The sequence below is a fragment of the Amblyraja radiata genome, chromosome 21, assembly GCF_010909765.2.
Source record: "Amblyraja radiata isolate CabotCenter1 chromosome 21, sAmbRad1.1.pri, whole genome shotgun sequence".
Lineage (NCBI taxonomy): Eukaryota > Metazoa > Chordata > Chondrichthyes > Rajiformes > Rajidae > Amblyraja > Amblyraja radiata.
Window position 1 is genome coordinate 29406954 of NC_045976.1, and position 15156 is coordinate 29422109.

The following is a 15156-nucleotide window of genomic DNA, read 5'->3' on the forward strand; positions in this document are numbered from 1 at the left end:
TGCAAAATGTACGTTATAGTTTTTCTTTAGTTTTGAATTATGTGAAGGGGGGTGGGCGGGGGAAACTTTCTTTATCCCTTTCCTCGACGAAGATGCAACTTTTTCTGTGTCGTATCTCAGTCTACACTGCAGCCTAACGTAGTGGAGCTGGCGGCCTCTTTCTGGGACCTCGGGAGCTCCAAGCCGCGAGAGCTTCTACTGTCCCGACGCGGGAGCTTGATGAGAGAGAGCTTCAATCGCCGGCTGCAGGAGCTTCAATCACCCCAACTGTGGATGGTTCGACTCCCCCGACCGCGAGAGGAAAGGAGGATAGAAGATAAGACTTTATGGCCTTCCAACTCAGTGGGGAATGTGGCGGAGCCACTGTGGTGGATGTTTATGTCAAATTTTCATGTAGCTGTGTGTCTTGTTGCTTTTTTTAATGACTGTATGGCAAACCGAATTCCTCTTATGTTGCAAAACATATTTGGCTAATAAATTACGATTATTATGATTATGGTATGGATTCAGAACTGGCACACTGATAGAAAGAGTGTTTTAGTGGAAAGACAATAATAAGGCTGGACGTCTGGGACCAGTGGATTTCTGCAGAGATCTGTGCTGGTACCTCTGTTGTTTGCGATATATATATGATTTGGAAGTTACGGTAGACAGGTTTGTTGGCAAGTTTGCAGTGTGACACCACCAAGATTGCTGTGATCACCGACTTTGAGGTAGACTGTCAAATTATATAGCGGATGTAGATCAGTTACAGAAATGTCCGGAGAAATGACAGATGGTGTTTAATTTGAGAAAGTCTGAGGTGTTGCACTTTTGGAGGTTTGGATGCAAGGGAAAAATGTGCAATTAAAGGCATGACCTTGGACAGCATTGATGTACACAGGGGTCGTGGTGTCCAACTCCATTACATGTATGGAGTAGATAGAGTGGTGAAGGAGGCATATAGTGCATTCAGAAAGTATTCAGACCCCTTCACTTTTTCCACATTTTGTTATGTTATAGCCTTATTCTAAAATTGATTAAATTATTTTTTTTTATCATCAATCTACACACAATACCCCATAATAAAAAAGTGAAAATAGGTGTTTCGACATTTTTACAAAGTAATTAAAAAGAAATAACTGAAATATTACATTTACATAAGTATTCAATCATAAGAGTTCAATCCTGGTTTCATCAGACCAGCGAACCTTGTTTCTCATGCCTTTTGGCAAACTCCAAGGAGGCTGTCATGTCTCAGTTTCCATCTGGCCACTCTACCATTAAGGCCTGATTAGTGGAGTGCTGCAGATATAGTTGTCCTTCTGGAAGGTTCTCCCATCTCCACAGAGGAACTCTTGAGCTCTGTCAGAGTGACCATCGGGTTCGTGGTCACCTCCCTGACCAAGGCCCTTCTCCCCCGATTGCTCAGTCTGGCCGGGCGGCCAGCTCTATGAAGAGTCCTGGTGGTTCCAAAGTTCTTCCATTTAAGAATTACAGAGGCCACTGTGTCCTTCAGGATCTGCAATGCTGCAGAAATTGTTTTATACCCTTCCCCAGATCTGTGTCTCGACACAATCCTGTCTCGGAGGTCTACGGACAATTTCTTCATCTTCATGGCTTGGTTTTTGCTCTGACATGCACTGTCAACTGTGGGATCTTATATAGACAGGTGTGTGCCTTTCCAAATCATGTCCAATCAATTTAATTGACCACTGGTGGACTACAATCGAGTTGTAGAAACATCTCAAGGATAATCAATGGAAACAGGATGAACCTAAGCTCAATTTTGAGTGTCATAGCAAAGGGTCTGAATACTAATGTAAATTTGATATTTCAGTTGTTTATTTTTTATAACTTTGCAAAAATGTCTAAACACCTGTTTTCGCTTCTTCATTCTAGGGGATTGTGTGAATTTAATCCATTTTAAAATAAGGTAACAAAATGCGGAAAAAGTGAAGTGATTTGAATACTTTCTGAATGCACTGCAAATATGCCTGCCTTCATTGGTTGGGGCATTGAGTATAAGAGTCACAGTCACGATGCAGATTTATAGAACTTTGGTAAGACCACATTTGGAGTATTGTGTGCAGTTCAGATTGTGCCATTACAGGAAGAATGAGGAGGCTTTGGAGAGGGTGTAGAGATGGTTTACCAGAATTATGCCTAGATTAGGGGGTATTAGCTGCAGAAAGAGGTTGGACAGACTTGAATTGTTTTCTCTGGAATGCCAGAAGTTGAGAGAAGACCTAATAGAAGTATATGAAATTATGATGCATAATTAAAGTAAACATTCATAACCTTTCTCCCATGATAGCAATATCAAACAATAGAGGGCATAGCTTTAACGTGAGAGGGGCAAAGTTTAAAGGAGTTGAGCGGGACTTTTTTTTTTCCACACAAAGAGTAGTGAGTGCCTGGGACACAATGCCAGGGTTGGTGGTGGAGGCCGATGGAATAGTGGCATTTGAAAGACTTTTAGATAACCACATTAAGATATTTTTAGATATGCAGTGAATGGAGGAATATGGATTAAGTGCAGGCAGATAAGAGTTGGCTTTGGATTCATGTTTGGCACAGATATTGTGGGCTGTCCTGTTTTGTGTTCTATGTTTAGACTTACCCGATAGAAATCAACATTTTCCCCTTCAAATGCAATGCTGTTCGTTACATTCATTGGAATGAACAGCAGTGAAGAATTTCCAAATCGTGGACACATATGAGCCTAGAAACAAACCATAACTTTAATGACTTACATGCAAAATACTACTTTTATTATAAATCATCAATCTAATAACGAAAACAAATAAAATCCTTAACAAATACAGAACTGCTGACCAGGCCCTGAGGAAGGGTCCCTGACCAAAGTGTTAAATTCCAATTAAACTTCCCTTCAGTTCTATTCAATTAAAATTTCTTACATATTGATAGTGCTTCATTTAGATTAAATAATGAAAAAACAAGGAACTGGAAGCAGTCAGGTTCCATTTTATAAAGATTATTTACAATCTGACACAAAACAAAGATCAGGTCAAGAGTCAAGAGTGTTTTATTGTCATATATGTCCCGGATGGGACAATGAAATTCTTACTTGCTGCAGCACAACAGAATACGTGAATATGTAAACATTGTACATTAAAACAAGAAAAAAGAAAAAGTTCAATAAATAACAAATATAGTGCAAATAACAAATAATAATATAGTCTTTTGCAGTTCAGAGCTCAGAGCTTTTTCATTGTTGTATTTAATAGCCTGATGGCTGAGGGGAAGAGCTGTTCCTGAACCTGGGCGTTACAGTTTTCAGGTTCCTGTACCTTCTTCCTAATGGCAATGGTGAGATGAGTGTGTGGTCAGGATGGTATGGGTCCTTGATGATTTTGGCTGCCTTTTTGAGGCAGCGACTACGATAGATCCCTTCGACGGTGGGGAGGTCAAAGCCGGTGATGGACTGGGCAGTGGTCACAACGTTTTGTAGTCTTTTTCGCTCCTGGACGTTCAAGTTACCAAACCAGGCCATGATGCAACCAGTCAGAATGCTCTCTATCGTGCACCTGTAGAAGTTTAGGAGAATCATCTTCAACATGCGGAATCTCCGTAATCTTCTCAGGAAGTAGAGTTGCTGATGTGCCTTCTTTACAATTGCATTGGTGTGCTGGGTCCAGGAAAGATCTTCTGATATATGCACGCCCACGAATTTGAAGTTATTGACCCTTTCCACCATATAAACAGGATTATGGGTCCTCATCCTTCTCCTACCAAAGTCCACAATCAGTTCCTTGGTCTCACTGATGTTGAGAGCCAGGTTGTTGTGCTGGCACCATTTGGTCAGTCGGTCGATCTCACTTCTATATTCTGACTCGTCCCCATCTGTGATTCGTCCAACCACAGTGGTGTCTTCGGCGAACTTGATGATGGAGTTCGTACTATGACCGGCTACGCAGTCATGGATATAGAGTGAGTAAAGCGGGGGGGGGGGGGCTGTGCACGCAGCCTTGAGGTACTCCGGGACTAATTGTTACTGAGGATGAAGTGGTTCCTCCAATTCGAACAGACTGTGGTCTGTGGATGAGGAAGTCGAGGATCCAATTGCAGAGGGACGTGCAGAGGCCCAGTTCCGTGAGCTTGGTAACCAGCTTGGAAGGAATTATAGTATTAAATGCCGAGCTGTGGTCTAAAAACAACAGGGTAACGTAGGTGTTTTATTGTCCAAGTGGTCCAGTGCGGAGTGGAGAGCCAGTGAAATTGCATCCTCCGTTGTCCTGTTGTGGCGGTATGCGAACTGTGGTTGGTCGGGGTTCTTGTCGAGGTAGGAGCTGATGAGCGCCATAACCAACCTCTCAAAGCACTTCATCACCACAGACGTTAGTGCCACTGGTCGATAGTCATTGAGGCACGTCACCTTACTCTTCTTAGGCACTGGTATAATTGATGTCCTCTTAAAGCAGGTGGGAACCGCAGACCTCAGAAGTGAGAGGTTGAAAATGTCTGCAAAAACTCCCGCCAGTTGGTCTGCACAGGTTTTGAGAACTCGACCGGGTATACCATCAGGTCCAGGCGCTTTCTGAGGGTTCACCCCCTGAAGGATCTTCTGACGTCGGCCTCGGTAACACCGTCAGGGCGAATAGGAGCTCGGGAAGGCACATCTTTGTTCTCCTATCGAACTGTGTGTAGAACGCATTGAGCTGTGCAGCAAAATGTGGAAATCCCCCCTTCCCTGCTGCCTAAAATAGATACAGTACCCTCCATAATGTTTGGGGCAAAGACCCATCATTTATTTAATTGCCTCTGTACTCCACGATTTGAAATTTGTATTAGGAAAAAAAAATCACATGTGGTTAAAGTGCACATTGTCAGATTTTAATAAAAGCCATTTTTATACATATTGGTTTCACCATGTAGAAATTACAGCTGTGTTTATACATAGTCCCCCCATTTCAGGGCACCATAATGTTTGTGACACAGCAATGTCACGTAAATGAAAGTAGTCATGTTTAGTATTTTGTTGCATAGCCTTTGCACGCAATTGCTTGAAGCCTGTGATTCATGGACATCACCAGTCTTGGTGTCTTCTCTGGTGATTCTCTGACAGGCCTGTATTGCAGCCATCTTTAGCTTCAGGTTTTCGTGAGTTTCAAACAAAGTAACAGCAATTAAAGGAGGGAGATTCAGTGGACTCAGCAGGTTATCAGCAAGTTTTATAACTTTATTGTACTCTGAAAGCTGTGGCTTGCCTCTCAGAACCTTGCTAATTTTTATCCTACCTCAAGATCAAATTGACCCTCAGCACTCACTTTCTCAGCTCACACATATGCAACGATTTTGTTAAAGTGACCAGCTCACACCACTGTGGATTAATGTCTTTAGATGAGAAGGCATCCATTCAACTCCATGCAATTGATGTATAAATAATTTCTTTTTTTTAATACTTTAAATAAGCACTTCACTTGGAATCATAAATAGTTTAAGCATGATGCAATCTCCCGTGGCATTAAATATGGAAAGTCAAATATGCAAGATCAACGTGATTGTACATACAGCAAGGTCAAAGGCAGGAGAGTTAATAGGATCAAGGTGCACAGTTGTAATTCAGTTGCTACCTCAATGTTTCATTCCTGATATTTTTATTTAAATTCAATATTTGCATTAAAAAAAACCCGTTGTGAATGCATTATTCTCAAATGATGTAATCCCACCCAGAAGCCAATAGTTGCACTGGAGCACCACTATTGGGTTGTTTTAATTTTAGTCAAGTTTACAGTTCCGTTTCAAATCAGGCACTGGGATTTAGAATGGAGAAAATTAATAGGCAGAACATAGATGATATATTTCTAAATATTAACATACAGTGCAGAGAAAATAACCTACATGTCCCCAATGTATTTTTCTAATTTTACAACATTTTAGTTATTTCTCTACACCATAAAATTTCTGCAATATCCAGAACCTGCTCATTAGGAATATCTGCAAGTATTCAACTGCAATAAGAAAACATTAGTGCTTTCATGAAATATGTGGCTAGTTTCAGGCCACAAAGCTAAACAACACTGACCGAATCTGTTCAGAATTAGCATTTAAAACTCTTAACAGTGTGTGGTGCAAAGTAATGAAAAGCTAATGCTGGGAATTTGCTGTACACACATCTCTCTTATTACAGATCTATTTAGTCATGTTGCTTTGTAGTTCACTGGGAATATTTAATATTTTGCTACATATCCCTGTTTACCATGACAGGATTCCATTGTGTCTCAAATTACAGACTTTGTTATCAGTTGGTCAAATATTACTTTGATTGATCTGCACATTTTGTTGTTTTCATCGCAGCAGTTTGGACAATAAACCAATTCTTACCATTTTACTTTGAATAATATTTGATTGGCCTGCATTGCCACTACCATCTTTACATTTGTGTTCTGAAATATCCCAATTACAGGTCCACTTGCTCCCCACACAGGAATCGCACCTAAACAGTAAACATGCGCATGTTTATTACTACATCACAACATGATCAAGTCCCTGGTTAAAATTATTATTTCCTAATCTGAAGCTTCTACAGTAAAACATAAGGAATATTAAATTAAATTGTCACCATATGGCAAATTAGATTAAGCAGCATTACATGGAGAAATAATATCCTAGCAAACGTTGTCACATTGTTTATTGCTACAACAACATGAAATTACGAATGAAATAAATTCAAACTACTCTGACTTTACATAAACTGAAATTGAGCAATATGGTTGACTCTTAATTTTGTCTCCTTCTTTCAAAGGAATCATGCATGAACTATAAGTGTTGACATTGCTACCACCCCATCTATGAAAATAAACTGAAAGGAATATTTACCCTCTTGAAGAACCAATGAAAATAAATGAATGCTGTTTAACAAATTAAACAGGTTTCGTGACTAAAGTATGCTCCTGCATAATGATGATATAAATCTGCAACAGTGGCCAAGTACCATTCTATAATTAATATACCTACTTTTCTAATGTCTTTCAATATGCTATTTACTGACAAGAATGTAATCAATTTAGTTAGATGTCTGAATCAATACCAGTACTTCCGATGAGAAATAGACAAGTAACCAATTATCATCACCAAAGACAGCCATCAACTTGTATGTGAGGCATCAAACTTCAAACTGAACATTTCTTTTTTTTTGTTAAAGGACTACTGCCAGTTACTCATTTCTTTCTAATTCCCCCACAGCTCCCCCTCCTTCCCGCTCAATCCTCAGCAGCAACTTGCAAAACTAAAAGGGCAAGAAAGAATGGAAAAGAAGCAAATAAATACTTGATAGTAAACGTATTTTTCCAACAAGCGTCAAGGTTAACATCTAGTATTCCCTAAAACACATACTATTGAATGAAAAACTAATGCACACCTGACAGATTCCTTTAAAATAATACACAAATCTTAACTGGTGCTGTCAATCACTTTAGAAAGAAAAATTGCTTACGGAATCTTTGGAAACAATTTCATGGCAGCATTGCAGTCATAAAATGAATAAAGTATTCTTGTGAAAGCTACTTTATTTCCTCCGCTCACATACATCAGTTTTACTTCAACATCAACATAATCTACAAAGAAGAGAACACATTAATATCTTCAATTGTATGTTAAGCTCTGCATTGAAACAACAATCCACAACCTTGCTTTTAAGTTGGAGAGAAGAATTATGTTTTATGAGACAATAGAGGGAATCAAATATCATGAGTTGTTTTTTTTCAGTTCAAGGTTAAACCATTGAACATTTCTCAACTAAAGTTTAGGTGACATCTCAATGAACACTCATTGAGGAATCAACCAAAGTTCAGAAGATTTACATACTCAATGGGAACAATAATGGGGCTGTCTCACTGTACGAGCTAATTCAAGAGTTCTCCCGAGTTTCCTCTGATTCGAACTCAGTGAATTACGGTAATAGCCGCTCGTAGGTACTCGGGACTCTCGTGGACATTTTTCAACATGTTGAAGAATCTTCACGAGTCTTCCCGAGCTTACCGCGTTTCCCGAGTACCCGAGTTAGCGTTACGAGCCGCTAAGAGACGTCCCGAGCTCCGACGTACCTGCTACGTACCTGGGATATTCCTGGGATGTCAGGACTTTAATATGAAGAAAGACTGGATAGACTCGGTTTGTACTCGCTAGAATTTAGAAGATTGAGGGGGGATCTTATAGAAACTTACAAAATTCTTAAGGGTTTGGACAGGTTAGATGCAGGAAGATTGTTCCCGATGTTGGGGACGTCCAGAACAAGGGGTCACAGTTTAAGGATAAGGGGGAAATCTTTTAGGACCAAGATGAGGAAAACATTTTTCACACAGAGAGTGGTGAATCTCTGGAATTCTCTGCCACAGAAGGTAGTTGAGGCCAGTTCATTGGCTATATTTAAGAGGGAGTTAGATGTGGCCCTTGTGGCTAAAGGGATCAGGGGGTATGGAGAGAAGGCAGGTACAGGATACTGAGTTGGATGATCAGCCATGATCATATTGAATGGCGGTGCAGGCTCCAAGGGCCGAATGGCCTACTCCTGCACCTATTTTCTATGTCTATGTTTCTATGTACATTCTACGTGCTTCCACGAGTTTGATTTTTTTTTTAACTCGGGAGAGCTCTTAAATTAGCTCATACAGTGGGACAGGACCATAAGGACAAGAGTAAATGCAATCTATATTGAAATAGCAAAAGGGAATGGGATATAGACTGATTAGCAAAAATAGAGACATCAAACTGACGAAGTACTCCAATCAAAATTCTAATCTATTTCTACAGATCAAGAGTGAATTTTCAAACAAAACTTTGTACTTTAACAATGGCAGCTCCTGTAATTTTTGCCCATGTAACAAATGTGACAAATAATATTTTCTGTACATTCTGCTGTCATCATAAATATTGCTATTGTGGCATTGAGTTTAAAAAACACACATTTGATTCCCTGTTATGTTAATTGTACAAGATAGAATCAAGTACAAGTAACAATAGTTCACTAATATCTGAGTGCTAACTCAGACAGGAGTCTTAAAAACAGGTTAGCAAAGCAAGCCAGAGTTCATTTTCAGTATTGTGGCATTGATTTTGTCGAGGTTCTGTTACATGGTCTCACTACTTAGCAAGGATCTAAGTATTTCTTAATTGTGTGCGTAAACTAAATCAAGACCTATTGTTCGCAACTGCTTCATAGTACATTAGCTGTAGACATTTCTTTATAACTACATTGAAACAAGTGTAGAGTAAATTTAATGAGTTTTACTTTTTTTTTTAAATCAGCCTTGGTAATATGTCCTTATTATATCCAAATTCAGAATTATAATGTCCCAAACATATTTTTATTAGGGAGGTTCCTTCAACAAATATATCCTTCAGTGTGAGAACTCACCTTGACCTGGGGGTGTAGCAATAATTGCACTCACACGTGGAAACTGACAGGTAACAGAATCTTTTGTGTTGGTTGTTTCAACATTTATATTATTATTGAAAAAACACTCAATGGTGTCATTCTTTGTTAAAGCAGGGAACGGGTCAACTTTCAGTTGTACCTGATTTTATTAAAAAGATAAATTAATTATTACATTAAAATTATTTTGCATTATTTATAAATTATCCTAATACATAAATATCAAAACAGAATTCCTTCATTTTAATTCAAAGGCATTATTGTCTGTTAATTGCAAACCACATTTTAAAGTCATAAACATATGGAAAAACGTATGTAAAATTATTTGGAGGAACAGCAACTCTCTTCAACAGATGGTTAGAATAAATGCGTTCAAAAATATATTCATCATTGTAACAATTTTCTTTAGTGTAATAGACTAATTATCACAAAAATATGATCACAGGAAAAATGGACAGCTATCAAACATTCTCGGTATTAATTTAGAAATATAACATTTGGAATTTTTAATACAATCATACAAACAGATTGACAGTATTAATCGTTACCTCCGAACCACTAACCCAACAGTAAAACTTTGAACTACATACCCGGCCTCCTTCATTTCGACTCATGCTCTGAGGAAAAGCACTAATGACTGTCACACATCTTTTGTCCTGACTCCACAGCCAATGGTCTTTTTCACCAGCTTTGGGACAGTCCGACTTCCTTGAACATCTGATAAGACATGTGATAGACATTGGTTCATCCATTGGTCTAAACACATGCTGAAATGCTTTGGTTATATATGGCCTTGGCAATACTGCATTTGAAATACCACATATGAGTACTGGTCTCCTTATTCAAGGGAGTTTATGGAATATTTACCAGACTAATACCAGGAGTGGGTAGGTTGCCTTACAAGAACATATTAAATAGGCTAGGTGTGTCCACTAATGGTTAGAAAATTGAGAGGGTATGTGTTTGGAATTTGCAAGATTTGAGAGATTTTGACAGGGTGGAAGTGAAAAGGTTGTTTCCACTCATGGGAGAATCTAAAACTGTGGTCACGATGAATAAGTGGTCATCTGTTTAAGACAAATATGAGGCAAAAATCTTTCCTCGGAGGTTAAAAATATTTTGGAAATCTTCTTCAAAGGCTGGTTGGAGTAGTGTTTGAATATTTTTAATACAGCAGCATATAGATAAGGGGATACGAGATTAATGTAGGTAGATAGGAATATGGAGTTGAGGATAAAATCTAATTAGTTGTGATCTTATTAAATTACAGAAGAGGCTCGAGGAGCCAAGTTGGCTACACATGCTCGTAATTTGTGTATTCATGAATGGAAATTATATTTGTTATGATGTGCTTTGAATTCTGTCATCTTAAAAGGTTTGCCATGCTGGACTCAAGACTGAGACAGATATTTTCCTGGGCTTTAAAACCAGGAAAACATTCTCCCTTGAACATTTGCCACTTATATTCTCTGGCAGTCTCTAGCATGTGTCTAAACATTTATCCCCTTTAATTTCCTCACTCTTGGTACTGCAGGTGCTGGTTTTCTCCATTAAAAAAATAATCTGACATTTAGGTTAAATAACTGCACACGACTGCCATTTATGGACATTTAAATATCAAGTATTCAAAAGGATAAATATTTTTTATTTCCAATATATACAAATATTATTAATGGATTCTGCAGGAAATTGTGAACATTTCCTTTGTTAAATATTGAGAGTTTCCTTCAGAATCCATTTGACAGCAAATTCTGTAAATAAATTATTTTTAAATATTGTGTCATTGATGCCCCGAAAAGAGAATGCAAATTTAAAACAGGAAACTACAAATATGCCAGTAACAGTTATCAGTTAGTTAAGCTTGCCTTTACTCAACAATTCCAAATGTAAGGCAAAGAATTTACTGGGCACGAGGAGGTATCAAAGTTGATTCATAAAGACAATAATAAGGACCACAGACTCCCAGCCCACCCACTCACCATTCCAGAAAAGCTGAATTAAAAGGGGCATAATTTCTGAAATGTTGTGGATATGATAAAGCAGATGTAAGCAGGCAGCTTAATTTTCAGTTTATAAACTAAAATTAAAAACTAAGCCTCAGCCATGGCAGAATATTGGGAAGAAACCGTATTCCCATCTGTCACACCACATATTAAGTAAGGCTTATGAACAAAAACAACTTAACAGGATAGTGAAGAGCCAGTAGGATCATTGGTGCTCCACTCCCTTTCCTGTTGGAGATCTATCAGAAGCGCAGCATCCGCAGAGATTAAGGACCCCTATCACCCATCACACCATATCTTCTCCATTCTGCCATCTGGGAAGAGGTACAGGAGCATCAGCTGCAGAACCAGCAGGATGCTACACAGCTTCTTCCCACAGGCAATAAAACTGGTTAACAGACTGTGTCCCCTCCCCATACATCATACACCAACACACCTAACCTCGTCCATACTTTGACAGCTAGACACCTGTCAAAGCAGAGCCACTGTCCGGTCTGAATGTTTGTTTTTAGTTCAATTTTAAAGTCTATTTTAGATAAGTTAATTTTAAAGTTGTATGTATTTATTCTGTTTTTATTAACTGCACTGATAGGAACTGATTGAGGAACAATTTTTCGTTTCCTCTGTGTATGTAAATACTCAGTGAAAATTACATTAAAGTAAATACCGAATACTGAATATTAGTGAAATAGAATTTGCAAGAATGTTGATTCCATGAAGTCCTTCAAAAGGGAACTGGAGTAAAATAAAGCAAAATAAATCCTGATTCTGGAATAACCAAAACAAAAACAGTCCTGGAAAAATACATCTGGTCAACTGGTGTCCACACAGCTGAGTTAATGTTTCAAATGTAAACTTTGACAAAAGAAATACAACAAAAGGTAGATAAGGGACGATGAAAGTAAAAATGGACATTGAGAAAATGTTTGACAATGATTTAAGGTATAAAGTACAGGAAGCCGTGCCCTGGTAGCAGCAAATGATGTGTTTCTCCACTAAGTGCTACTGAAGCAGAACATAAAAGCCTACATTAACATTTTCTAAGCAAGTTTCATCCAGAAATTAATATTCATATAAACATATGTGCCAAGAGAGTGGTTATCGGAAGTTGTCATCTAATATTTAATTACATGAAACTAGAGTGAAACAAGCCACTCCTTGCAGGTTGGTACTTGCCCTTCAAGTGAGAAAAGGATTTGACCTGAACCAATTACTTCCAGCTGCTTCCACATCATACTGGGAAGTCTGTTCCACAGATTGACTACTCCTGACACTATCACGGCCAAACTCCACAATCAACAAGACTTACACTCCCTCTGCTACACACCAACCACAATAAGGATCATTAGATGCAATGCATGAATCACAAGTTTTGGCGTTGATGCATTCCTGTACAGGTAGACGCGTGATCTGAAAGACAAGTTTTTACCAAAATAAAAATTATATCATGCACATTTTGAAATAGAGAAAGTGAAGTAATTTAACACTTTTTCTTTAATTCAAACCGACTGCAACTATGTATGGCATGTCTTTATTTTGTACTATTTCACAACAAATTCACTCCACAGGTACCAAAAAACATCAACATATTGAGTAGATTTCACTTAGTTACTGTCTTTATATGACAAGGTAGGCCCTCCTGAAATCATGCCTGGTGTTTTGAAGACATCATGTTTGGCTCAGACATTGTGGGCTGAAGGGCCTGTTCCTGTGCTGCACTATTCTATGTTCTATGCTCTATGACAATATGCTTGCCTAGATTCCCTATTTCAGTAATTTTGAGTCACTTGCTCAGGCATGCACAAATAAATGTAAAAGTCTTGGTGTCCATTGACAGAGTGCCAGCTTCTCAGCTGTTATTCTAGGAAAGCTGCTCACTAAATCTGTGTCAGGTTAAACTCAGGCAGGTTCGCAAACTCCATTCATTTCAGCAGGCAACAGAGTGGCAGAGGAGTTATAGGTGCTGCCTCATATTGTAGCTCCAGTGACCTAGATTCAACCCTGACCTTGTTTGCTGTTTGGAGTTTGCACATTCGTTCCATAACCACATGTGCTTCCCTTGAGTGCTTGGGTTTCCTCACACACCCCCCCCCCCCCCCCGAAAGATGAAATTTTGTGTTTAACTATATACTCAGTATGCTGGCTCATTTTGCTAAAAGTTCACAATTATACTGACCATGCCTCCCATTTTTGATAGGAATTTTACAACTTAGGGTACTAGCACAAAGCCAGAACACGTTGCTTCCAATTGAAAATATGTCTCAAAAATATCCCTGAGATAAATTGCAACAAAATTCACAATTTGCCTGTCTCTGAAATGAATAACTTGCTTTCTGCATTGTGTAAATGGCATACACTACAATATCGGGTTAAATACGAAAGAAAGATGTGTTATTAGTTGAACGTAGCTTTACCACAAAAGGTACTGTGATTGAAGCATCAATATGACAATGCACAATGTTTTAAGACACATCTTTAGATCTAACATACAGCTTAGTAAATTGGGAAAAAAACACATTAAAATTATATATTACCTGTTTACCTGTCACCACATAAAGGTGATCCCTTTTTGCATCGAAAACAAGGTCACTGTTAACTTGGCTGCTGGAATTCATAGAAATAGTTTGATATTCTTCTGCCCTTTTGTCCAGAAATACCTATTGAATAGTGAACATTTGTCATTGCACTGAAAGAAATAATACAAAAGGACATACCCATATGTTTACCGTAAAACCTAATGAATAATTTGCAGTAATATACAAGTTGCTCCATTATTTCGAGGACATTTTGTGAAAACACCAATCTTGGATTTAAAATACTTTTCTCATTTTCAGTAAATTGAAAAACACATTCAGGTTTGAAATGATAAAACTGATTTTGGCACACTTTTGCTTCATATGTAGGAAAATATGAACAAACCTGAAAATACACATATCATTCAGTATTTTGAATAGTAAATATCACATGTTAATAAGCTCCATTTTATTAAACACTCTTGCATATTTCACATCAGTCTGTCACACACCAGCATCACTCTCCAAGGCATTTTTCAGCTCTTTCAAAAGAATAATCACAAAATAGATTTATTCAACGGTATGAACACATAATCCTCCAATTTTAAGTAATACCTCCCCCATTCCCACTCTTTCCTGTGACTGCCCTAACCATTCTGGTGTGCACCCATTTCTCCCATTATTTCCCCACCCCTCACTCCCCCTGCTCCTTTCCCCTCCGTACACATTTCCCCGAGTCTCTCGTGTATTCTCCCCTTTCCCCTTCAACCCATATCCCTTTCTCTGGCTTTACATTTCACTCCTCCTTTTCTATCCTTATCCGACACCCTATAGTCTCGTTTTCACCTCTAACCTTTGTCACTGACTCCTTCCATCTCCAATCAAGCTCCCTCCCTGTATCCACTTATTGCCTGCCAGGTTTTGCCCTGCCCCCACCTCCCTTTCCCAGCATTCTGCCCGTGACTACAATTACTCTGAAGAAGGGACCCGACCCGAAACATCGCCTATCCATTCTCTCCACAGATGCTGCCTGACACTATGAGTTTCTCCTGGATATTGTTATTTTGCTAAAGATTCCAGCAGCTCAAGTTCCCTGTGCCTCCTTTATTCAGATTTTATTGTACTTACCATCAATAAAATGGAACTGTTACATGATTACATCATTGTTCCTTCTGTATGATTACTGCTAGAATGTAAACTTCATATATTGTGTAATTGTTCGTCTTATTCTTCCTATCTAATTCCCCTTTGTATCTTCCCAAAA

The 15156-nt window shown here is 38.5% G+C and overlaps 1 protein-coding gene across 5 annotated transcripts in view; it reads right to left on the reverse strand.

Annotated features, from left to right (window-relative positions):
• plxnb2 (plexin B2) overlaps positions 1-15156 on the reverse strand; it is a 200609-nt gene that overhangs the window by 55267 nt on the left and 130186 nt on the right. For all 5 annotated transcript variants that reach the window (XM_033039921.1, XM_033039920.1, XM_033039922.1 and 2 more), the window contains 7 exons: positions 13914-14036; positions 12689-12789; positions 9967-10093; positions 9359-9518; positions 7439-7559; positions 6328-6439; positions 2603-2704 (listed from right to left, as the gene is read on the reverse strand). In XM_033039921.1, coding sequence (XP_032895812.1) covers positions 2603-2704; positions 6328-6439; positions 7439-7559; positions 9359-9518; positions 9967-10093; positions 12689-12789; positions 13914-14036 — 846 coding nt within the window. The remainder of the gene's footprint in view (positions 1-2602; positions 2705-6327; positions 6440-7438; positions 7560-9358; positions 9519-9966; positions 10094-12688; positions 12790-13913; positions 14037-15156) is intronic.